General features: G+C 39.8%; 1 protein-coding gene across 1 annotated transcript; it reads right to left on the bottom strand.

Annotated features, from left to right (window-relative positions):
- Nucleotides 1–9,194: 9,194 nt before the first annotated feature.
- GPRC6A (G protein-coupled receptor class C group 6 member A) lies at nucleotides 9,195–26,125 on the bottom strand (the record flags this gene model as incomplete). Its single annotated transcript, XM_079781156.1, has 6 exons — nucleotides 9,195–10,309; nucleotides 13,071–13,194; nucleotides 14,317–14,529; nucleotides 20,147–20,983; nucleotides 22,010–22,313; nucleotides 25,932–26,125. The coding sequence occupies 6 exons, from the start codon at nucleotides 26,123–26,125 to the stop codon at nucleotides 9,195–9,197; spliced, it is 2,787 nt and encodes a 928-aa protein (XP_079637282.1).
- Nucleotides 26,126–26,307: the final 182 nt, after the last annotated feature.

Raw genomic sequence — 26,307 nt, forward strand, 5'->3', positions numbered from 1 at the left:
TGTCCTGCATGTGTTTGTACAATTCTTCTGTAGCTTCTTTCAGCTGCTTATCTCTCTCTCTTGGCTTGTGTGGTCATATTTTCTTAGAAATTTGGAACTGACCTATTTAAATGTTGACCCTCTCCACCCCACCCCCTAGGCCTTTACTGTTCTTTTGTCTTTCTTATATCCTTAACAAACATTTGGTTATTTCTCCATAAATATAATACTGTATTTCAGTTGATTTTTCCCCACTTTTATACCTCATTGTAATCATTGACTATGACCTCCAGAACAATGTTTATGAGAAGATGTGATAGTGGATTTTGTCCCTGAATTTAATGGGAATACTTTTAAAGTTTCACCATGAAGTCCAATATGGGTGCTATGGTCTGAATGCTTATACCACCATCTCCTGGCCTTCTCTACCACCAATTTCATACGTTGAAACCCTAACTGCCCCGATAGTGGTATAATGAGGTGGGTCCTTTGGGAGGTCATTAGGTCATGGAGGTGAAGCCCTCGTGAATGGGAATGGTACCTTTATTGAAAATGCCCAAGAAAGCTCCCTTGTCCCTTCTGTCATGTGAGGTTACAGTAAAAAGATGGCCTTTCAGGAATTTAGCATTAGTGGCATTTTAGCAGACTTGGGCTCTGCCAACACCTTGGTCTTGGACTTTCAGCCTCTAAAACAATGAGAAATAAATGTTTGATGTTCATAAGCCACCCAGTTTAAGACGTTTTTATTATAGCAGCCTGAACGGACTAAGACAAGTGCCTTGAAAGTCTGGGTGGTGTATTCGTTTCCCAGGGCCACCATAACAAATTGTCACAGCGTGCCTTAAAACGATTCCTCTCAGTTCCGGAGGCTAGAAGTTCAAAATCAAGGTGTTGGCAGGACCATGCTTCCTCAAAGGCTCCAGGGAAGAATGCTTCCTTGCCTCGTCTAGCTTCTGGTGGTTTCCAGCATTTCTTCGTGTTCTTGCACCATCCCAATCTCTGCTTCTGTCTCACATTGCCTTCTCCTCTTGTGTTTACCTCTGTGTCCAAATTCCCTTCTTATAAGTGCACCAGTGATATTGGGTTTAGGGTGCACCTTAACCAAGTATGACGGACTGTATCTTAATCAAATTACATCTGCAAGGATCTCATTTCAAAATAAGGTCACATTCGTAGGTTCCAGATAGATGTGAATTTGGAGTTTAGGTGTGTTACTATTTAACCCAGTATAAGTAAATAGATTTGATTAGGTTAATAATGTTTCTCCTATTCTTAATTTGGAAGGGTATCTTTAAAAGCATAGAAAATAATTAACTTAAAAGAGGTGCTATACTTTTTTTTTCAGGTAAGATCAGGATATTACATTAACAGACTTTGAAGGCCCTGGTTAAAAACTGCCTGTTATGTTATATTATTTTTGATAGACTGGTGATTTCATTTAGCCAATAGATTTCTTTAAAAAAATGTTTAAGATAGTAAAAAAAATTATTTGATTCTAAGAATGTATCTTTGCATGTCTATGTTTAATTTTCTTATGTTTGGTAAACTAGTAAAATATATATTTTAGTTTAATGCCTGTATTCATCAGTATTGAACTAAATAAAAACATCAATATTAGTGTTTATCATGAAATTGCTCTACAAGTGTTCCTTGAGGGTCTTAGTTCCAGTTATACAGGGTGGGAAAAGTACATTTATAGTTGAAATACAATAATTTATGAATAAAAACACAAGAATAAAATGTATTCCACCTACTCACAACTGTAAGCCTACTTTTGCTCATGCCCGTATTATCTATAAGCAAAAAATGTGTTATTGCCCACCAGGTGGCAGTAGTATTTCAAATTGTTCTACAAACACCGGACAGAATAGGGGTATTCTACTAAATTCATGGAAAATGAAGAGGATGAGTTCTGTCCTTGTTCTCAATTAACTCACAGTCTGTAATTTGGATTCTCAAACACATGTACTTTCTCTCTCTTTTCTTTTTATTTTGGTAGCTAAAAATTCGAAGTATAGGCTATTCTCAGGTGTCAGAAGAAAACGTGAAACTACTATGGCTATTTAGCCTGAGCTGCTAATTGGTTATGTGACGTGACTGAAATCAAATTATGAGCTTAGTGTCATATCCACCACCCCTTCAAAAGTAAATCTAATAGACATTCTATAATAATCTTTTCACTAAAAATAGATTTGGTTTCAGGCATCAAATTTTTATTTCTCAGTCTCCAGACAATTGAAGCTGGCATTTATTTATTAGAAAACAATTGTGCTTTTATGGCATTCAGTTCACATTGATCACATTCACTTTATAGTGTACTTTCGCCCTCACTAGTAGCAATAGAGTTGCAAGGTGATGGGAACACTCTTACTCTTATCATCTGTAAATTTCAATATACTCCATTAGGTTACTTAAATAAATATTGTTAAAAGAACTTTAAAGGTAAAATAAAATTATTCCATATTCATATATCCTGAAAACAAATATTTTTTATTTCTCTATAAAATCTTTATGCACATTTATACAGAATTCTAATTAGAGTACTCATAACATTTCAAAATTTTCACTTTTTAGTTCATAAACCATTTCTGTTTTGTGGCCTAATCTTATATTTATCTTTTTAAGTAGCATCTTAATATTTAGTTATAAAGATATATTATATTTTATTTTATTTCTATGGTGGACACAGATTGTTTCTATTTATCTCTATCATTCATTGTCATTCTGTTTTAGAATATTCTTTCTTTTTTTTCTATTTTTAATTATATAAAACATGCTTTTCATTGAGATAACACCAACTCAACAAATGGACTGGTTAAGAAATTATTTTTATTTAAATTTCTATTCTGAAATAAAACTTGCTTATTTTCATGAAAGTGCAAACAATTATGAAACATAGAAAGTGAGTCTACTCAATTACGTACTTTTTTGTTGTTGTTGTTAATCCTCACCTGAGGATGTTTTCCCATTGATTTTTTTTTTTTTTTTTTTTTAGGGAGAATGAAAGAGAGGGGGAAAGACAGAGAGAAACATGGATGTGAGAGAAACACATCGATTGGTTGCCTCCTGCAGGAGCTCTGACCAGGGCCTGGCCTGGGGAAGAGCCTGCAAACAAGGTATGTGCCCTGACAAGAATGGAACCTGGGACCCTTTGGTCCGCAGGCCCATGCTCTATCCACTGAGCCAAACCGGCTAGGGCTCAGTCACATACTCTTGAGGGGGAACCAGTATTATCAGTTAGATACTTCTTTACAATCCGATATATATATTATATTCTGCAACTGGTTTCTATCACTCACAATGAATGGAGGCTCTTTTAATATCTATTCATATAAACTTACCTCAGTTTTTCAAATGGTTGAACAATCTTTTATTGATCAGATGTCCCATTGTATAGTGGATTCTTTATGGACATTTAAGGTGTTGGAAATTTAAAAAATTTTTTAATTATTGTAAAGAGTGTTACAAAGAACATCCTGAAAAAAAAGATATCTCTGGGGAGTTGACATTTTATTTCTAAGGTCTAAATTCCTAGCAGGGAATTGCTAAGTCAAAGACTGTTCCTTTTTAATTGTAGTAGATATCAACAAATTGCCCCCCTCCCCAAGTTGTTCTGAATTATGCTTTCATATACAGTATGTAATTCCTATTCCTCAACTGGTAAATTTAAAAAGTTTGAAGGTCTGAGAATACAGTATCTGGTCTTCCCCCTACCCCCATATCTGGTTTTGATTGATTCATTGGAAAAACAGGTTTATGATTCTCACCTGATAGTTTGATTTGGATGTCTGTAAGATTATTAATAAATCTCTTTAAAAGTTTAAATATTTTAGGTCAAAGCATGAAAAGGTGTCTGTTTACAACTCTGGCAAACACTTCTCTTTCTGATTTTCAGTGTACATAAATTTATATGGTCTAGTAGTAGGTAAGGGTGTCTGAATTCATATCAACTCTGCCACCAGATAACCATATGACTTCAGGCAAGACACATAATCTTACTGTTCCTTAATTTCCTCCTTAGTAATAGTTACCTACCTCACAAGATTGTTGTGAAAACAAATAATAACAGTGATGAGGATAGTAATAATATTTTGAATAGTGATTTATAGCTTTCAAAGCACTTTAGTGTGCATTATCTCTTTTGATCTTTATAAAAACCTTATATGGTAGACAGGGCAAGTATTTTTATCATCATTTTTCACATAAGGAAACTGTGGCACATTTAAGACTTGGTAACAATAACAAGGACACACTTACATAAGTGTTCCTGACAAGGAGCTTCAGGGGAATACTGTGTGCGTACGGCATTTCTTCTTCCAACGTTTCTGAGGACCCCTTTCTCTCTGCTTTTCCCACCCAAACGCCTGTATGCAGTTACAGAGAAAAATTTAATTACCAGAAGATAGAAATGTGTGTGTGATTTAGAAACATAAGCATTATCTGAATACTGAGATCTATTCAACAGTCATTGCTTTTATGCAACAATTCACCCACCCACGCCCAGTGAAAATGGGATAGTTTTCTCCTCCCCATCACCACTGAAAGTCTTGGTTGTGCATCTAACCTGTAACTTCTGTTTTCTCAGCTTCCACTAGAACTTCATTACAAGCATTGATTTGGACCTTGCTAAGCTCATTCTGGGTGAGCTGCACAGCAGGGTTAGGGTTAGCCCCAGCACAGCATGCACGCTGTGTCTTAGAGAGCAGGAAAAGAACTCTCTTTCATGTGCTCAGTAAAGTGATTTGTTATTTTCTCCCTCAACCCTGAGGGTCAAGTAAGGCATATATATTTTTTGAGGTGGGGAGGAGGGGTACTTGACAGGAAAGGAAAGACATCAACAGAAGAAGCATCAGCTAAAGTTCTAAAACTTGGTTTATACTTAAAAAAAAATCTGATGCAATAAATTCCTTGATTTTTGTCTTGTTTCCCATGAACAGAGATCAAGAAATGTAAAATCTTAAAGTTGGTGATGAATAGAATGATTACTTTTTCTCTCTAGCTTGTACTATGTCAATAATAAGTAACTCTTTTGGAGTGTTATATTTTCCATGGAATCAGATTTACAGTACAATGTGTATTTCTCATTTGGTGATTAAACACATTCAGCAATTTAACTACATTATTTAGCTCTCTTCCCAGAAAAGGTCCTTTTTTTAAAAAAAAAAATTTAAAATTGATTTCAGAGAGGAAGGGAGAGGGGGAGAGAGATAGAAACACCAATGATGAGAGAGAATCATTGATCAGCTGCCTTCTGCATGCCCCTGACTGGGGATCAAGCCCGCAACCTGTGCCCTTGTCTGGAACTGAACCCAGGACCCTTCAGTCTGCAGGCCGACACTCTATCCACTTGAGCCAAACCAGCTAGGGCAGAAAAGGTCCTCTTTTGTGTGTTCTTTTTGCTTAGTTTTATTTTCTTATTTCTTTAAAATATTTAGGTATTGCCTTTATAATGAAAAAGAGGAAACCCTTTATTCCAAAATGGGTGAGAAACTCATTTAACTTAGAGTTAATGGAATTTAGGACTTAATTTCTTATGTTGACCAGCCTTTTTTCCTTCTGGAATAATCATTGAAAGCTATGTAATTGTAGTAAAACTCACAACTCTTATGAAACAACATTTCTTTTATTGTTCTATTGGCACAACACTGCTGGGATTTCTGTGTTACGTGATCACACCCAAGAATCTGGAAGCTCTCCTACCGCTTTGCTCTCATGTCAATAGGAGAAACTGTTTTCCTATCAACAGAGCAACGAGTCAGTGAAATCTCAAACAGATTACTCATTTTTCAAGGCATTCATGTACACCAGAATATTTTATACCTTAAACAATTTTATGAGAGACTATCACCATATTGTATGTGATTACATTTAGGCTAAGTAGTAAATTAGGATTAACATCTTGTTTTGTTTTTTAACCTTCAGTTCAAGCAAGACTGTGGAAGGTCTTGCTCTGCAAGGTAGGAGAATTTCACGTAAGTCTGAAGGCAATAGGAAGTTATTAAATTTTTTCTGAATAGAAGAATGATAGTATTGGAGCTAACTAGAGAAGGATTGGTCTGTGGTTATATAGTCTTTGTATTGGAAGGGGAATCCTGGAGTCTGTAACTCATTTGGGATCTTCCCACAACAGAGGTATGAAGCCATAATACCCTACATTAATATAATATGATAATAATGGCAGCAGAGAGGAAAGAGCAGCTGAGAGAGCTGTTACTAAAGAAGAGTTAACTTTCACTGCACAATGGTGAGCACACTAGAATGTAAACTCACTGAGAGGAGAGAACTTGTCTGTCTCTTATCATTTTTACATTTCCTATTCATAGGATTATGCCCGGTACATAGTAGACCCTTGATAAATATTAGTTAGTTGAACGAATTAAAATAAAAACAAGTAAATGCAGTAAAGTGTAGTGGGTGCCGTGGCAGAGACAGAGAGGAAGGCTTGAATTGTACCTGGTGGATTAGCTGGCGTGCTCCAGGAGCATGAGGGGTGGAGAGGACGCCAGAGCAGAGAGAAGAGGCAGGCTGTGAGATGTGAAGCAGCGGGGTATGGGTAGGGACAATCACCAGCACTTGGCCATTTCTCATTGGTAATGTACCAAGCAGGATGGGGTTGCTGGACTTGAAGAGTCTTAAACATCAGGATAAGGAGTTTGGACTTATTGCGGGTTTTAAAGCAACTGGGTAACAAATAGAAGTTGATATGTTATATAAAAATATCTAGTGGAAATGAGTGGGAGGTTTAGTGAGATCTCTCTGTTTAGAATGAAACATTGAGAGACTAGAGTCAAATTAGAAGGCTATTTAACAATCTATGAAAAAGGTGATGCAGGCTAGATTAAAGAAGCAGTCAAAGGGATCGAGATCATGGGGAGGTTTTGAGAACATGCAGGCGTTAGAAAATACAAGTCAGGTGATGAATGAAAGGTGTAGAAGGGTGAAGTAGGTAGTGGCATCAAGAATGGAGAGGATGAATCCCAGGGTTCCACCTAGTCCAAAGGTGGCACAACATGCTGAGAAATGGAAAAAAGGAGGAGGAGTTGGGAGAAGAAAATAATGAAATCAATATTAGACATGTTGACTTCGAAGTGTTAGAGGAACAAGCAGATGGGTTGGTTAGAGAGTAACCTGGACCATGTAGCTTTGGGAGGTGTTTGGGTCAAAGTTAAGACAGGAAGTTGGCCCTGGTCATGGCTCAGTTGTTTGGGCATCCCCCCGTGCACCAAAAGGTTGCTGTTTTGATTCCCGGCCACGGCACATGCCTGGGTTGCAGGCTTGAGCCCCTGGTGGGGGCATGCAGGAGGCAGCTGATCGATGTTTTGCTCTCACATTGATGTTTTTCTCTCTGAGTCCCTCTCCCTTCTTCTCTCTAAAAATCAAGAAAAATATTTCAATGATCTATCTTTAAAAAATACATGAATTTGGATAATATTGTAGCAAGAGGTGTGTTGACAGAAAAGAGATTTAGATTGAGACTGGAAGTCTGTGGAATACCCACATTTAAAAGTCAAGTAGAGGAAGACATACCAGCAACAGAGACCAAAACTAAATGGTCAGGGATTTCAGAGTAGGACCAAAAGAGTCTTTGCATCAGATTGAAGAATTTTGATAATTGAAAGCTTTAAAATATCATGGAAATGAAGAAAAAATTTAAGAACGAGGAATTATACCACAAATGTCATTAAGATTCAAGGGCGATGAATGTTTAAAAATGGCCATTGAATTTGACAGGTAAAAAGTCACAGGTAACTTTTCTGTGAACTATTTCAGCAGAGTGATGTAAGTAGGAGCCCGTTTTCAGTGGGCTCAGGACTAGCGGGTCGCAAGTCAACAAGGGCACTATCCTTTCAAACACTAAGTTGTGGAAAGGAGGGGGTAGGTAAGGAGAATATCAGCATTGGAGTCATTGTCATTTTGTGTGTTTATCTGTTTTATAAGGATGGGAGTGATGTGAACGTGGCATCCAAATCTTTATCACCAGCCCTGACCTATCCCCTGACCTCAGAGTCTTATATTCATATGAATGTTCGATACATTTTGAAATTATTCCAGTCACTACAAATTCAATATTTCAACTTCTACTCTTAACCAAGTCTTCCGCCTGTATTCCATGTCACCCTTCAATAAACCAAACTAGAAGCCTATATGTTATCCTTCACCAACTACTTCAAATAAACAGCCCCCTCCTATACAGCTTGATTACATATACATATGTATTCTCCTTTCTCTTCCTGGGATAGATCCTAAACCTCCCTCAGCTAGACTCCATTCTCTATCCTGCATCAGAGTGATCTTCCTAACATGGACCTTGGAACCTATCATCTTTCTACCAGATACTTTTATGGCCACCTTCTACCCACATGGTGAAGACCTAAGCTCCTGATAAAAGAACTCAGTCTTTGGCATTCATTTATGACCAAAATGACTGCATTTCCCTGAACATGCCTTCTCAAAATCCTTTCTGCTGCTGTTCCCCCTTTCCCCCTTTATCTGGAAAAACTTTCTGTACTTTTTGATTAGCAAACTCTTATTCATCTTTCAGGACTTCATCTATATATTATATCCTTTATTTGGACTTCTTTGTAACCCTCCCATCATCTCCCAGGGTGGCTAAGTGCCCATTCACTAAACTGTTACAGTGCCCTACGCATATTACAATCACAGAATTCTCATACTGAATTGGAGATGTCTACATGTGACTGTCTTCTCCTGGATTTTGAGCTCCTTGGAGTCAGAAATGATGCCTTGATTTTCGTATTCCTTTGTATATAGCATATCAGCTGGCACATGATAACTGTTCAAATGCTTGTTCACCTGGACTGAGCAGGGGGGGTTGGGAGGGAAAGATGCTCAAGAGACAAGGAGAGAACCCTACAAAGAGGTTTGAAAGCACGGGTAGAGGAGAGAATAAGGATGCTATGTTATGGGCTAGTTTTGAACAGAAGAGACATCTTTAACTATTTGCTTAAGGGGAAGGAGGTAAAGATGGAAGCAGATGGAAGTGGTAAGGAATAAAGTGAGTTTCAGGTTGAGGGATCTACTTTCTTTGTTAAACAAGCGGTTGGAAAGAGGGGTGGTGTTCAATCAAAACTTGGTGAAAATAGTGGCAGTGAAGACACACATAGAACACATTTGCTTGGAAAGTAAATACGCATCTTACATGCAAAGAACCGAGAAACATTTTATTCTGCAACATGTAACCTCTTAGGACTCATTCATATGCTTGCAATTCGTTTCCGAGGCCAAGTTTTAGGTGCCCCTGGAACATTCTCGTTGCATACGTGTGCAAATGCTTGTGTCTGGAGCTCTCTGCCCTTGGACCAGGCTGCAGGCTGGCCAGCGGAGCCAGGATGGGTGGCTGTGCTGTTGCTGTTGGTGGAGTCCAGGGAAACATGGCTCATGGCCAGGCTGCCTGCACTGTGGGAAGAGTAACTATACACCGTCTGGAGAAAGGCCGACTTTGTGTTAGTATCTTGCTTACAAAGAATAACATAGCACTTGGGGAAGAACGTGCAACACAGGATCCCGTAGTTGGATATTAAAATAACGATAATCTCCACAGCTGGCAAATATTTGCCAGATGTGGTGGCATACACGGGGATGAATGTGACCCAAGCTATGAAGTAAATGAGCATGCCAAATGTGATGAACTTGGCTTCATTGTAATTCTCAGGTAACTTCCTGCCTTTGAAGGCAAATAGGAAGCAAACGAAGGCCAGGATGGCAATGTAGCCCAGCATAGTGCCGAAGGCCAGGACGGACCCCTCCTCACACTCCAGGATAATGACTCTGGGCAAGGAGACGTTCTCTTCCACCACAGGGGCTGCAAAGATCAGCCAGAGGGTGCAGATGGCCACCTGGATGCCTGTGCAAGTGAAGATGATGGGGATCGGTCTATAGAGGCACTTCAGGAAGTTCTGTAACTGGGGATCAAAGCTGAAGGCAAGCAGAATTTTCAGGGACTTGGTCAAAATGCAGGAGATGCAGAGAGTAAAGCTCACCCCAAACAGCGTCTGCCGGGTTTTACATGTGAAGTCCTGTGGTTCTCCCACGAAGAAGCCGGTGCTGGCAAAATTGAGGACATGGCACAGGAGGATCACGTAGCAGACCGTTAATCCCCCAGATGACTTCACCACGGGCGTGTTCAGGTTTCTGGTAAATATTATGCCCACAGCCAGAACAAACACGATTCCCAGCAGGGACAGTGCCAGGAGCAGGATGGCCAGGGCATCATTCCAGCTGAGATACTCCACTTCCTTTTCAAAGCACGTGGTGCTCTTCGCCGGGGCCCAGTGAGTTTCGTTGTTGCATAAAAGGCAGTGATCCATGTCTGAGAGACAGAGGAGATTCGGTTACATTGCAAACATTTAAACGAGGTGATTATTTAAAAAAAAAAGATATTTTATTGATTTTTTTACAGAGAGGAAGGGAGAGGGAGAGAGAGTTAGAAACATCAATGAGAGAGAAACATCAATCATCTGCCCCCTGCACACCCCCTTCTGGAGATGTGCCCGCAACCAAGGTACATGCCCCTGACCAGAATTGAACCTGGGACCCTTGAGTCCGCAGGCTGATGCTCTATCCACTGAGCCAAACCGGTTCAGGCAATAAATGAGGTGATTGTCCAGCATTCTACAAATAGAATTCTTCTCAGCCATAGATTGGACTAGAAAATGGATATAGTTAATGGTCACAATGGTTACTTATTAAAATAAAGCCTGCACAGAACCCAAAGAAAGGGAGAGAGTACAGATGAAGGTGAGGGAAAGGAAGAAAGGAAGAAAAAAAAGCCAGCTAGGCTGTGGGGTTTTAGGAAATTATTATACTCAAGATAGATTTTAGTCTGTTGTGAACTTGCTATTATAGGTGGCTGTTCAGGGGACTCTGTTGAGAATAAAAGCTTTAGAATCAGGCATATCCTCAAGTCCTATTCTCTGTCACCTGTGAGTCCAATAATATTGAACAAGCAAATTGAATTTCCTGAGCCTATTTGCAGTTCTCTTAATAAAAACCGATTCTGCCTCATTGGGGTGCTGCCTTCAGTGAGATTATAGATGGGAGATGCTTCGTGTGGAGCATAGCAGGCCATAGACACTGTGGTGGGAGCTGCTATTGTCAAAGAGGCTGCAATTCTTTGAGAATCAGAGACAATGTGGCTGGGTCACCCCAACCAAAGCGAGATAACACAAGATTGTAATCCATGACAGTTGATAAGAGTTAAAGTTTATTTTCCCCGGGGGGTGGGGTCGGGGGTGGGGGTTAGTGGCATTGAGCCTCTCGCTCGCAGTGATAAGGTTGGAAATGGTTTATGTTGATTCTGACTGCAGGTGCAGCGCTGATAGTTGATGGCGGGGAGTTCCTGGGAGTGTGATTGCATTTGCTCCCCATTTCCACCCCTAATGATGGGGTCCCAGCTACTTCTAAAAAGCCTTGCTGTGAGCGTCCATCTGCTTACACTCCACAGTGCCCACTCGGCGTTATACAGCACCTGGGTTCTCTCCCTCCTTAACCTCAAAGGCAGGTTGTGTTTCTGTTGATAAACTCTACATTCCCGGCCTCCTCCTCTGACCAAATCCGATTCCCTTTCTGCCCTGTCTTTCCTTTCCCATTGCTGCCCGTGTCTGCCATTTTATTCATTCGGCCATGTGTCGGCCTCGCCTGTGTACAAGGCTGTGCACTGGAGACGTCAAGAGGAACAGGGGATGATATCCTTTCAGATTAGCCTACATCCTTGCTGTTCCTCCAAAGTTGTGCTCAGTGTTTTACACTTGTTCTTGGAAGCAACTTGCCCTGGTTAGCAAAAGACAACCCAGATTGTATCCTGAGAGACTTTGTGCATCTTTATGAGAAATAAATGCTATGCACTCTCTTGGTGTTTTTATTTATCCCACTTGGCAAACAGTTGTAGATACTGTTTTGCCTGGAAACACCTCCCCCACCCCCTTACCTAATTATTTCTGCAGCACAGCCCATCCCAGTTTGGGATAAATGGCATTTTTATAAAACAATGACAGAACATGGATATTAGAATGTTTACATTGGGATGCTTCTCGTCTAGGAGCCAATTAGAAAAAAAAGAATAACCATTCGGGAGCTATTCTGGCTCTGGGGTTCTCAGCTTTTATAGGACAAGTAGGAATGCTTCTGTTAACAAGGGAATGTGATGCTTTTATTTATTTATTTATTTTAAAATATATTTTTATTGATTTCAGAGACGAAAGGAAAAGGGAGAGAAAGATAGAAACATCAATGATGAAAGAATCACTGATACATGCCCCACATTGGGGATGGAGCCTGCAACCTGGGCATGTGCCCTTGACGGGAATTGAACCTGGGACCAGTCATTTCTCAGATCAGGCACTCTATCCACTGAGCCAAACCAGCTAGGGCAGGAATGTGATGCTTTTAAAGCAGGCTTGACTCCAGGGAAAGTGCTGATAGCTCCTTTCAAGGTTCCGAAGGCTACTGACCTCTCTCCTGTTCTCTAATATGTGTATATTGCTCTGATGTTGTCAAATTGCTAACAGGTTTGGCAAATGATCAGTTCGTAGCATCTAATCTCTGTCAATAGTTCACCCCCTTGTCTCACAGAAGGTTCTTCTTCAGGCTTCACTATTGTCTCTGGGTAAGAATAATGAGATCTCCCGGGTAAGCAAACCTCTGTATATACATAGATTTCTATTATGCTTGGCTTAGATAATTCAGCATTAGTTATTTATAGCTATTGTGCCCCAACTGCAAGTTGGCATATCAGTGTGGGAGATACATGGATAAAAATGGACAGAGGACATGCACTGTTTTAAGAAGTGCCGGAGAGGAATCCAGTTGAGGGGATGTCATTTTCCCTTGCATGTGAAGTTACTTTCACATTCTTATTATGTATTGGTTGCATGTCTGCTGATATAATAGAGCAGATTCCAAAGATAAGATGAAATTTCACTGCTATTCTATCTAGGAGAGAGGCATGAGATGCTTTCCCCCCCGCCCCCAAATGAAAGAATAATCCAAAATGGGATTCATATAAACAAAATATCAGCCTAAGGGAAATGGTCTAGGCATGTCACTGCCCAGGTTGCAGTGACTGTAATTACCCGTCTGGTTACTGTAGTGATTTTCAGGGCAGTTCACACACTCATAGCAGCAGGTATGCTGACTTCTGGTGGTTTTCTTCATCTGCCCAGGACTGCATTCCTTGGAGCATTTGGATTGAATTTGCTGCAAAATGAAAAGAAATCCCAAATAGATTTTTTAAAAAGATTTATTTTCACTAACTTGGACTTAATTTAAAGATATACTTACTAAATAGTATTTTGGTCTTTTAAAAAAATAATATCGTTGGATTGTGTTGTGATCTGGAGGAATGTGAATAAGTCTAAAAAAAATGGAAAATAGATAGTAAAACTACCTTATAGGTCTTCCAGAGCAAACCTTTAATCTGAAGTGCCCACACTCCTGGAGGATGCTCGGCTACAACCACAGGACTTCACCTGAGACAAGCTGGGCATCATTACAGGGATAAAAGTGAAACCTTTCTTCCCAGCAACATGGCCCTTTGTCTCCCCCCACATAAGAGACAGCAAAGACATGATAGCTTGGGGATGTCAATAGATTTGGGATTATCTGATGTCTTAGACTATGGGTTCTGCTGAGTTACCACAAATGCTGATAGCCCAACTAGCCTGCATATTGACAAGAGGATCTTGAAATCTGACCTAATTGATCTCAGGTTTTATTTGTTTTTGCTACCTTCTTGAATACTTATGAGTGTTCCTTGAAATATTTGTGGGTGTTTCCATCAGAAAGGCAAACTGGTCTCTCTCTATTTTATTTTTTATTAATCCTCACTGGAGGATATTTTTTTCCATTGCTTATTTTAAGAGAGAGTGGAAGGGAAGGAGGGAGGGCAAGAACGAGAGAGAGGTGTGAGAGAAATACATCAATTGGTTGCCTTCTGGGGCCTAGGATAGAAGCTGCAGCCCAGGTGCATGTCCTTGACTGGGAATCGACCCTTTGGTGCGTGGGCTGATGCTCTAACCATTGAGCAACTGGCTAGGGCAGATGGTTACATTTTAGGAAAGACAGAAAGAAAATAAGAAAGTGAACCACACTTTCAGAGAGAGAGAGAGAGAGAGAGAGAGAGAGAGAGAGAGAGAGAGAGAGAGAGAGGAATTGAGGGTGTGTACAAGGAACAAAACCACAAGTTGGCTATGGAATTTAAGGAAAGAAGTTGGGGACAATGAATAGGCTCACTGGAGGCCCTGGTGGTGGGGTCAAGGACTTTTGCAACTGAGGTACCAATTAATTTGAGTGCTACAAAGCAACCTACAGCACAATTACCTTAAGATTCCTGAACTCATTTTTTGTTTCCTGGTCTGTGATGATAAAGACATCATTCTTCAAGTCATATTGTGCCATCTTGGTGATAGTCATGTGGCCATTGACCTCTTTCCAGAACACAACATCATATCCAGTATTCATATCCCCATGGGCATCAAAATGAAATGACTTCCCTCCATCCGTGAATGTCACATTTTTCAGCACCTCTAGTAACTATAAAAAAAAAAAGAATAGAAACAAACACTAATAGAAATATTGTAAGTGTATCCATTATATCAATTTTAAAATTATAACACTGCCTTACAAGGAACATCATCTACAAATTAGAAAAAAGACATCTCGAAACAGTGAGTGTGGTAACTAGATGCAAAGGTTCTTACCTATTGGGCAACAATTTGAGAACTCTAGCCTCATTTCTGCCCAAGTCTTGCTCTGTGAATTTGAGAAGCAAGTTAATGTTTATGGCTGGTAGCTTCTCTAGACCATGACATTGAAATCTGAGCATATTCATTTTTCCACATTGCAGAGTGTCAGGATGGGTCCTCTGGGGCAGATGGCTGGACTCGAACTCTGGTTCCATATCTAATTAGTGGTGTGATGTCAATAGTTACAATTTTTCTTAGGCCTCAGCTTCTCCATTTGTAAGAGGAAGTAAATGAAACCTACCGGTACCTTCTAGGGTTTTTGGAAGGATTAAATATAATTTTGAATGTAAAGAGTGCCCACTATCTGGCACAAATTAAGGGTTAACAAAGGCTGTTTTAATACCTATTAATACCTGTCATTAATTAATGAGGACAATATGCAAACAAATAAAAGTATTGAGTCTGTCAACTAACAACGTCATCTGACATTCATCTATTACTTGCTAATACTCAAATCTGTGATACCATTTTACTTCATAACAACTTGGTGAAGCATGCTGAACACGGATTATCTTCCTCTTTGCTTATATGAGGACCCCTAGCCAAGGGGCAAAGGGAGTTATCTGAGGACATCTTGACTTTCATTATATGGTCTTTCCATTGCACCTAATAATATATTAATTCAAAGTCTTCTCACTATTTTTTCTCTATGACTCAAAAGTATTCACCAATGTGCCACCTGTCACTATGAAAGGTAGAAAAAGGCATTTTTTCTTTCTAGAATCACAGTTGGCCTGGGTCTTGGCCCAGTCTGAGCGGGTAATTTAAGCCAGTCGTTGTCCTGCTCACCTCTCCAAAATGAAGGCTGAGGGGACCGAGCTACAAACCTGGGAGGTGGCCAGTAACAGCAGCACCCTGCTCTTGGGCATGGACTGAGTAGCATCCCCATCAGAGAAGTTTGGTTGATGGGTGCAGGTAAGGGAACTGCTAATGTCCACCTAAGTCCATACTTTGTTAGCCACGTGAGAGGTTTGGATCTTATTATCTCCAATGGTCTTCAACTCTGCTTCAGTGATTGAGTGCAGAGTACAGTGACTTCTAAATTCCATTTAATATATTAATATTAAATAATTTTTTAACTTGAGGGGATAGAAATGCAATGAAAAATTACTTTTTTTTTTTTAACCAATTTGTTCAGTGAATACAATGCAACTAGGACAGGAAATGTGTTACTGACAAATGAGGCAGCCATGTTGAGCTTGTGCTGCGGAGGAAGAACCCTGGGCATTGGGGGAGGACAGCAGGTTGCAGGTCTGGCTCCTCTGTTAACTTGATATATAATCACGGCTAAGTAAATAGCCTCTGCGAACACACCAGGCCCGCTCATTATCTAGGTCTGTGATGCCACGTGGCCTTTGTTAGGTGCAAAAGCTATGAAACGAGGCAAAAATTATTCTATTTGAATAGAATTATTCTTATTTTATTCAATCTCAGTTAATTGTTTATGAATGTTTCTTACCTTCATTTTTTTTGTCAATAAAATATAAAAAAATCAAGTTGTATTTTAAGGAAAATATATTAGCTGTGACAGTCATTTCAATGACCAAATGTCACTTTAGTAAAATCTCTAAGTATATTGATTTTATTACACATTCCCACAGATTTCATAGTTCATGTAATGACCGTAAATTCATCAGTGTTACATTTAAATAGCAGGATATTAGATTTAACCTGGTGAAATTAACAAAAAAAATCCTATTCTAGCAATTTTGTGGAAGAAAAAAATGGAGGCAACAAAAATAAAAGAATAAGTGAGGGTCTATTGTCAAGATTCCCACCTCTGCCTGTATGTTGATTTTTTTTTCAGTTCCTTCCTTAAGCAAAACAAACACCTAAGCCCCAGTAACTCAGTTCTTTAGGGAGCATATCCTTTTCCACTCTTGTGTTTGAACTATAATTTCCACCTGTTTTTTTCCCTGCATTTAATTAGGTTTCACAGGGTAAAGTTCTGACACATACATTCTGTAAATAATGATAACATTGTATGATGTAAATAAGTGCAATTCTGTGCTTGTTCTTACAGGAAAGCGGGTGGAGGCAAATAACACAGTGCATTTTATTCCTTATTAAATATGATAGAACATTTGCACTGCAGTGTTGTACATTAACACTCCAGTTATTAATCTATTAAATGCCTTTTTCCACCAATTATGTATTTATTTTTCATCAAGACTCTGAAATTCACTATAAATCGACACTACAAAATTTAGAGAGTAGGATTTGCATATCCATTATTAGCTAATTCACCTCTGTGCCTTTGAGAACACAAGTCCAGGAGGTCACACCCGATAAGCTGGTGTAGTTGATGTTTTCCATTTCCCTAAGGGCTCTGATGTTTCACTCTCTCTCCACAAACAAGCTGTGCTTATGAAATGGAGGTATCTATGTGAGTAAACCACAGAACAGCAGAGGAAGCAGCCTTGTATCTCCAATACCCAACCTATGTTTTTTTCTTTTGTGACGTTTTCTGTGGTGTAGCACAAAGCCCACTGGACTAAAGCTGGGGCAGGTTCACTCCTAGCTACGTGGGTGACCATGGGCCAGACCCTACTGCCGAGGTCCCCTCCATCTCTAAACTGTTGTGTCTGTCACCAGAAATACTTCCTCTTGTCACTTCTTTCAGATGGAGTGGGAAGAATATGAGTCCTGTGGCCCTACCCTATAAAAATTAAAGATGATAAAATTTTAGTACAGTAAGACCTAAAATTTTATAGTTATTATTTTTGTTATCACTCCAAAATCACTCTCTTATTTGAACGTGTCTCTTCTGATGTCTGGACTAATATTCTACCGCCATTGCTATGGAGGATGTCTCATAAGTTCTTCAAAGTCAACATCTCCAAAATGCAATGCTTAATATTTCCTCCTCTGATCCGACCTCCACTCTTCTCTGTGTTTCCACTTCAATAAATGGCACCAGTTGCTCAAATGTTTGACTCATTTGTAGCATCTGTACTTCCATCTATCATCCTTTATATGCAGTTTCTCTCCAAATGCTCTCTTCATTCTTCCCCTTAAATATTCATGTACAGGATGGAGAAAAGTACGTTTACAGTTATGAGTATGCAAAACTAGAGTTGATGCTTGTATTATTATTTATTAATTATTTTATTATTTCCATAACAACAACTGTAGACCTACTTTTGCTTCACCCTGTATATGTTTCTCCATCCCCATTGTCATACTGTAGTACAAGGCATCCCTATTTTAGCCTGGATTGCCACATTGGTCTTTTCCCCACCCCTAATGGTTTGATTGTATGCCTCACTAGAGAACTTTAGGGAGAAAATTGTCTTAGTTTCTATAATATTTTTAGCACTAAGCACAATGTCTAGAACATTGAGATATCCAACCAATATTCGCTAAATAAATGTATTTACAGAAGTTTGATTATTAGACATTTCCTCTCATTCCACATACATCACTTACTACCTTGTATATCATCAGTTAAAGGAAAATAAAACACTAAAAAGAAAGCCAAAATCATTGATTGTGCTGTCCCTGAATACTGTTCACAAATATCACCAAATGTGGAGCCAAAGTAAGAATTATCCTCAAATATTGGGAAAAATGAAATTCTTTAAAGTGATTTGAAATCTAAAATCATTCAAAAACTATAATTTAAATGTTAGTGAATTTTGCCAGTGGGAAAATAATCTTTAGGAATGTATCTTTGATTAGTGACCTTACATGTTGCTGATTTTTAAAGTTTAATGTCTATGGAGCTTCCCTCGTAAAAAGACAACATTATTTGCATTATTTGTCCTACTGAATATGGCACAGACATAGGTCACTCACATCATGATCAAAGGATCCTCTCTTCTTCCTTTCCAATCTGTTTCTGTTTGTTTCTAGATAAACAGACTCCCTGCGACATAAAGGACAACCCCAGGCTTCTAGTGTTTAAATAAAACATTTTAGCAGATTTTGTTTAGATTATACTATCTCCAGTCTTTTCCTCAGAAGATTTGAGATTTAATCCTGATGTAAAAAAATATGTTCCCAGACCTTTAGAGGATGAATAGCTCTTGCTATTTGTATTTCTCTTTCCTTATGAGGCTTTTTATGTTGTGATTTCATTATGATGTCCACTTAATTTATAGTTTTTACCAATCCCTTATTAAACATTTTATACTAAAAAGAGTATATTTTCAAACAGGCATCTTAAAATTACTAGGTATATATATTTTAAAGCGAGTTCTAATTTGAAAAATATCCTAATTTCTAATCTTACTTCTTTATTAGGTTTTGTGCTTTGCATTTCCAAGGTGAAAACTAGTTTTAAAATGGACAATTTAAAACACCCTATGACCATCACATGATCCACCCAAATGTAAGCTGATCACCTCAGACTCTGGAGCTGGTGTTTGTGGGTGTTTAAAATAAAAATTACAAAAGTAGAAATAACCTGTCCTGGATTCCCACTTGTAAGAACAGAAGAATTGAGCTTTATCCCCAAATTTAAAACAAATATATTTTAGGAACATGATTCTGCTTCAAGGCTTTGAATACATAATACTGAGGAATTTGTTTTTGATGAGTTAAATTTATCATCAGAAAGCAGCAATTTGCTTTTAAATGACTTGTTCATGGGCATTTAAAAAACAGAATAGAAAAATTTTCACGAAATAGGGCCACATTAAGCTTGTGTTTCTACAAACTAATCAAAGAGAAGAAAGGGAAAGGCGTCCTTTACACACAATTAGTGATTCATTTTAAACAGAGATATCACAGGAACTGTTATGATTGACCTAAAACATTCGTTTGAAGAAGACTGCAGTTCTAGAGAGACTGCCCTAAGTCAGAGTCATAATTGGAGGTTTTGGGACTATACGTCACCAGCGACATCATGAAAAGTAGAGGGCGTGGAATCAGATGACCCAGACTAGAATCATATTTCTGGCACTTCCTAGCTTAGTTTTCTCATCCATAATATTTAGTAACAATAAAAAGAATCATTAAGCATGCCTGGTCTATCTTGCATTTGTTAAGAGCATGAAAAAAGTACCGTATTTTCTGGCATATAAGACGACTTTTTAACCCAGGAAAATCTTATATGCCCAGTTGTCTTATATGCCGGAAAATACGGTAATCCTTATGAAGCCTTGAAAAACTCTAGATCAGATACAAATCCATAAACTCCAGGAAAATAGCACTATCAACAGAATCTTCTTGGAAAATAAAAGAACACAACTTTTGCGGGTCAGAGTAGGAAGTAAAGGTAAAGTAACTCTATTATCTTCAGTAACAAAAAGCAATGGGTAGAAATCCAGGTTATTCAAACACTGAAGGTGTCGACTAATAAGAGGAATACTAAGAGCGTTTCTCATAACTGCAAATTAAAGCAATGAAAGAAATGGAGGAAACTGTGGTAGGGGAATTTTCTTGGGTATGCAAGTTAGTACCTCCCATGGTTGAAAGGCGTTGGGGTTCTTACAGTCTCGAGCTTGGCACAGATCCCGCAGGGCATGAGCAAGGGCAAACACAGCGAGCTGAATACTGTGAACAAGTCCTGGCTCAGTGTAATCCCACAGGAAGTCATTTCTCAGGGAGAAGTTCCTATCTATATCCTTGTTAGCCGTGTAGGCCAAAGTCCCCTGAGAATGGTTGAAAATGCATTGACTCAAATCACTGTCTTTGACATAAGCACAGGCAGACAAGAGCATGGCATATTCATTTAAGGGTTTGTTATGATCACTGGGAAACATATGCAGATTTTGAAGAAAGGACTGGAAAGAGGACACATTCCCTTTTCTAAAGGTAAACCCTACAACTTTGCCAATCCTTTTAATGTTAGGAATGGTGGTGATCTTGATGGCTGTTGACCAGTTATCACTAGCAATCCAGACCTTATTTATATTCCTTTCGATGGCTTTACTGAAGAGACTGAAAACATGGAATTGCCTCAGAAATACCACAATGACATTAACGTGGGCTTCTGCTATGATTTTCTCCAGTGTCTGATTGATCCTGATCTCAATGGTGTTATCTGAGAGGAAGGCTGGGAGGACTTCTTTGAAGGCTACGCACACATTATTTGCCACGGTCTGAAGTACAAAAGTGCTGAGAGCCAGTCGTCCGTAGTCATCATCTGTGGTTATGATGCCAATCCAGTTCCACCCAGATTTCTGAATCAGGTGGGCCATGGCTTTAGTTTGGTAGAAGTCACTGGGCACAGTTCGTAAAAATGAAGGGAAGCGAATTTTGTCGCTTAGGATTTCTGCCGTGGACTCATAACTCACCTGGAAATTGCCAAGAATATTTTAGTTATGGTGAAGAGCTCCAGACGCCTGTTCCTAGTCCGTGTTGCTTGACTCTGAGTAATGATGCAAGAACTTAGTGCAGGGCTCTCTAAAATCTGGTTCTTCAGAGACCCCTTTCTTACCTCCTGGTTCTTGGTTTGCGTTACGGAGAGAGCCGTAGTGCCACAGTCCGCTCAAAGCTTTCTCATCGTACTCAGAACAGATGCAAATCACACCACAGTTTACAAGATGCCACGTGACCTGGCCTTTGCCTCTCTCCGTAAACGCATTTCTTACCATGCTCCTTTCTGCTCACCTGATCTAGCCATTTTAGTCTTTGGACATGTTAACACTGTACATGCTGATCGTTTGTTTTTTTAGCCTAGATACTGTCCTTCCCTCCTCCAGCTGCCCTTGGCTGCCCCTGCTCATTCTAGTTTTAAGCTAAACATGATCTCTTTGAGAAGTCCTTCTTGACCTCCATTCCCCCTTCCCTCTCACTCTCCTGTTTTCTTCATAGCACCTGACTGATACTATTTCAGAAACAAGGCCGTGGAGGTCCTCAAAGGTTTGTGTCTGGTCCAAATCATGCTAAAAACACTCAGAAACTAGACAGACTGAGAAGTGACTACTCCCTTCGTGCTTTGTCCGCTATCTGATCCATATAGGAAACATCCTTTCTTGGACTAGGACAGTGGTCGGCAAACTCATTAGTCAACAGAGCCAAATATCAACAGTACAACGATTGAAATTTCTTTTGAGAGCCAAATTTTTTAAACTTAAACTTCTTCTAACGCCACTTCTTCAAAATAGACTCGCCCAGGCCGTGGTATTTTGTGGAAGAGCCACACTCAAGGGGCCAAAGAGCCGCATGTGGCTTGCGAGCCGCAGTTTGCCGACCACGGGACCAGGAGAAAGGAAAGTTAAAAGTAAAAGCAACTTCCTAACTAGTTTCCCAAATTACCCCGACCTTTCATAATAAAGAGTACAATCAAAACCAATATAAGGAGGTGGAACAAAACCTACCTGTGGCATGAGCTGTAAACTCAATATCCTGGAGACAGCCATGCTTATTTCCGAGTAGCCAGCCCCTATGACAGCCTTAACCCTTGGCATGTAGCTGGAATAGTTGCACTTGAACTCCACAATTTCTCTGGAGCAGTTGAACTTAGAAAGAAACCTCAGAGCAGCTGCCATTGCCACGGTCACTTCGGTACAAGTGTCATAGATTTCGTACCCCAGTTTGACTCCAGATAATAATGTTGAATTATTGATCATCTCGATGCTGTGTATCAGAGCAAGAGTTTGAAGAAACATTGCTATTTCAAACCTGTTGAGAAAGAAGCATTTTTTGAAATCAGAAATTAACTTTTCTACAGACATGATGATATCTCATTTTATCCACATCTCAGCCTTGTAACAGTTTCTGGATCAATGAAACTTACCTTTTGAAGGGGCTAAACTTTATTTAAAAATAATTTTTGATGGAAACCTTTCTAAAAAGATATATAGAAACCCAGCCCAGCCAGCGTGGCTCAATGGTTGAGCGTTACCTATGAACCAGGAGGTCACTATTCGATTCCTGGTCAGGGCACATGCCTAGGTTGCAGGCTCCATCTCCAGTAAGGGGCATAAGGGAGGCAGCTGATTGATGATTCTCTCTCATCATTTATATTTCTATCTCTCTCCCCCTCTCCCTTCCTCTCTGAAATCAATAAGAAAATATTTTTTAAAAAGGACCCCATAGTTTCTCAAGTGAATTCTGTGGAACAGGATTTAACCTTTTCTTAATGAATTTTGGGATAATTCTGAGCACTCAGTTTAGTATTCTGCAGCATGAAGATGTGTTTGATTTTTCCTTTTTTGAATGTAATGTCAGCACTTTATTGCTGTCCGAGCACCTGTGTTTTAGATTCACAAGCCTATATTTTAATTTTCTGATTCTAATCTGTTGTGGCTGAAAATCAGATTAATAAGGCTCTTAAAAATAAACTTACAAAACAGTCTCTGAATAAAAGCCAAGTAGCCTTCTCCTGGCTAAAGTACACTATTTTGGCTCCAAGGGATAGCTATTTCTTATTTCGGAGGGCTTTTCCAATTGACTTCTAGGTTTGTGATTATTCCGGAGCACTGAGTTGTTTGATTACTTATTTACTGTTTGTTTATTTCATCCTTTGCCATATACAAAAGGTTGCAAACAGAACCTAAAACATAGTAAGGGTTCAATAATGTTCTTAAATGAATAAAAGGGGATATTATTGTTCATGGTTTTGCTTTTCTAAAGTTTCCTTTTAATTAATTGAGATATAACAAATTAAATAAAATTATTTGAATAACATTTTTTGTCCTTGTGGATTATCTAAATGTGAAGCTTGACAAATTTACAGTAAGTTTTTAATTTAAATAAAGACACAAAGGAGAAAGGTTAAAGCAATTAATTATCTGCCAATTAAAATATATAATATTTTCAGAGTACCCACATGTTAGCTCCATGAGCATCAGAACCTCCTTGGTGTATTCACCCCAGTATATTCAGTGTCTAGAACTGGGCCTCGGTGACATAGGCATTTAATAAATAGTTGTTTAATGGTGAATGAATATTTCTCTCAAGGAGTGACAATAAAGTGAAAGGATGTTTAATTTAGTGATTTTTTTTTCTGGAATGAGTTTGCTTATTATATCAAATAATTCTTTAGTGTTTTCCATTCTTAATTATTAGCCTACAATTGTGGGCCTCAAATCTGTAGCCCTTCTTTGGGTACCAATTTAGTGCTCTGAAAAAATCTTCATTAATTATTTTGGAGTGTTCCCCGGTATTCTTGATAATCAACTATTATGATAACAGTAGCTCAACATGCCCAGCTTCTGAGTAGAATGCCAGGAAGGAATCTCAATGTGCTGTGCAATCACATTCAACCTGAAATCATTCTTAGAGGGCTTGGTAGATACTTTAAAAAAAATTTAAGTATAGTTGGTATACAATATTAAGTATTTTTTGATAAAGAAAGAAAAAGGGGTGGGAAAATGAGGAGATTAAATTTATACAAAAACATCAAGATTGGGATGTTAGGGTTAAAAGGAAGCATGGGGATCAGATTGCCATAGCTACAAAAGCTTATGCCACCTGCATCCTTAGAGGTTACCCAGGCCCTTATTTTACAGACTAGTGGCCCGGTGCACAAAATTCGTGGAGGGAGGTCCCTCAGCCTGGCCTGCACCCTCTCCAATCTGGGATCCCTCTCGCAATCCAGAACCACTGGCTCCTAAGCGCGCTCACCGGCCTGCCTGCCTGATGCCCCTAACTGCTCTCCCCTCCTTGTCTGATCCCCCTAACTGCCTATCTGCTCTCCCCTCCTGGGCTAAACACCCTAACTGCCCATCTGTTCTCCCTTCCTCTCTGCGCCTTCAGACCCCTCTGCCGAGTCCCTGCCCCCATCCTGATGCCCTCCTTCTGGGCTGGATGGCACTGTGGGCCTGTGCGTTCCTCCAAAGGGGGGGGGGGGGGGCGTGCCCCTGGCGGCAGCCTCATGTCCTGCTGGCTCAAGTTCCTGCCCCCATCCCCGCCCAGCAGCTCCTGCCTGTGCGTGCCTCCATTGGGAGCAGCCTCTGCCTTCCCAGGCAGTGTGACGTTAGCGCTGGGCAGGCCTGCGAGCAGCACTGGGGGCGGAAGTCCCTGTCTCTGTCCCTGTCCCTGTCCCCGCCCACCAGCTCCTGCCTGTTGACGGGTCTTGACTGGGACACCATTAGGACCAATTAACATATTACCCCTTTTTATATAGAGACTAGAAACCCGTTGCACGAAGTTTCGTGCAATAGACTTTCACCTGGCTGCCGGCACCAGTTTTCCGCCAGCAGCAGTTTTCCTCTGGCCACCCGCCGATCAGAGCGCCTCCCGCCAGCACGATCGGCTACCCCGAGAGGAACTCCGATCCGGGAGGCGCTCCATCGGCGGGTGGCCAGAGGAAAACTGGTGCTGGCGGAAAACTGCTGCCAGCAGCCACGCAATCGGCCACCACCAGCGTCTTCCTCCGGCCCCATGGGTCCTTCCGCAGCGTTGGCCTAACGGCAGGTGGGAGGAGCGGGAGTCGGGGACTCGCGAGTCCCCGCCCCCCGCTCCTACCGCCAGCCAATCGGCCACCCTGAGTCCCGCCCCCCACGCCTCCAGCCGGCCCAATTGTGGGCGTAGCGGAGTGATGTAATTTGCATATTACCTTTTTATTATGTAGGATGAGAACATTGGAAACTGGAACTCAAAGAGTTCAAGTGATTGGCCTAAGTCTACAAAATTAGTTTGCCCCCAAACTGAAATTAGAATTCAAATATCCTGCTCTCCTTAAAGAAAATCTATTTGTAACATCCTCTACCCCACTTTACTTTTCCATATTAAACTGTGCCTGATGTCTTTTCTATAAACAGGTAAAGTGTTTAACAAGGAAGGAACACTTTGGGTTGAGGAAGGGCCTTAATTTATCATAAAACAATTAGATTAAAAAAACAATGAAATAAATGCACTGTTGACCAAAATGTTAATATATAGAAAAATTTTAAATCCTATTTTAAACTAAGGATTAAATAACAGATCCATGTTTAAAACAAAAACCATGTTGTGAATGATAGAAATGTAAACATGTTAAGTGTATTTGTGATGGACAGACTGCAGTGTCTTCTTGGTTTTCTCACCTGACTTCTGGGATTTTTTTTTCAGGCAAAATATATATAAACTTATTAATAAAAAACATTCATTGCTTCTGCACTTGGAGGCTAGTTATATACATAGCACTGATAACATCTCTCTTTTAAGGAAGCATAGCAAGACTATGACAACTTAAAAATATGAGAGTTTAAATTTTATTAAAACAGGTTAGATGTCAATACAAGTACACATTTACATACCTGGTCTCTCTGTGTAATCTTGAAATTTAATCGTGTTCTTTAAGGCTTTACTCACCCAACACATTTCTGGATTTCTGGTCGTCTTGGATAACCTTCTGAGGGCAGCATTTTTTCATGAATGGCGAACAAACCTCCAATCATGATATGTCCCGGAGAAGTGGCCGCCACAAAGTCATCAGGGGTCTGGCAGGGCTGGGAAGGAGCAAGAATAATCACAAAGCCGGTAATCAGCACAATCAGCAATGCCATGTTTCTAACTCATTTGCTCACTTCATGCACGTTCTCAGGAAACAGTAAGCTCACAGAGTAGAGTGCCAACAACATGTAGCTATTTTACCTGTAAACACCATGGAAGGTATAGGACAGTGTCAAGGGCCAGAAACACTCAGTATGCAGATACTTGCTGAAAGTCAAAACAGCTCTTCACCAAT

Source organism: Cnephaeus nilssonii (genome assembly GCF_951640355.1).
Source record: "Cnephaeus nilssonii genome assembly, chromosome: 9".
NCBI lineage: Eukaryota > Metazoa > Chordata > Mammalia > Chiroptera > Vespertilionidae > Cnephaeus > Cnephaeus nilssonii.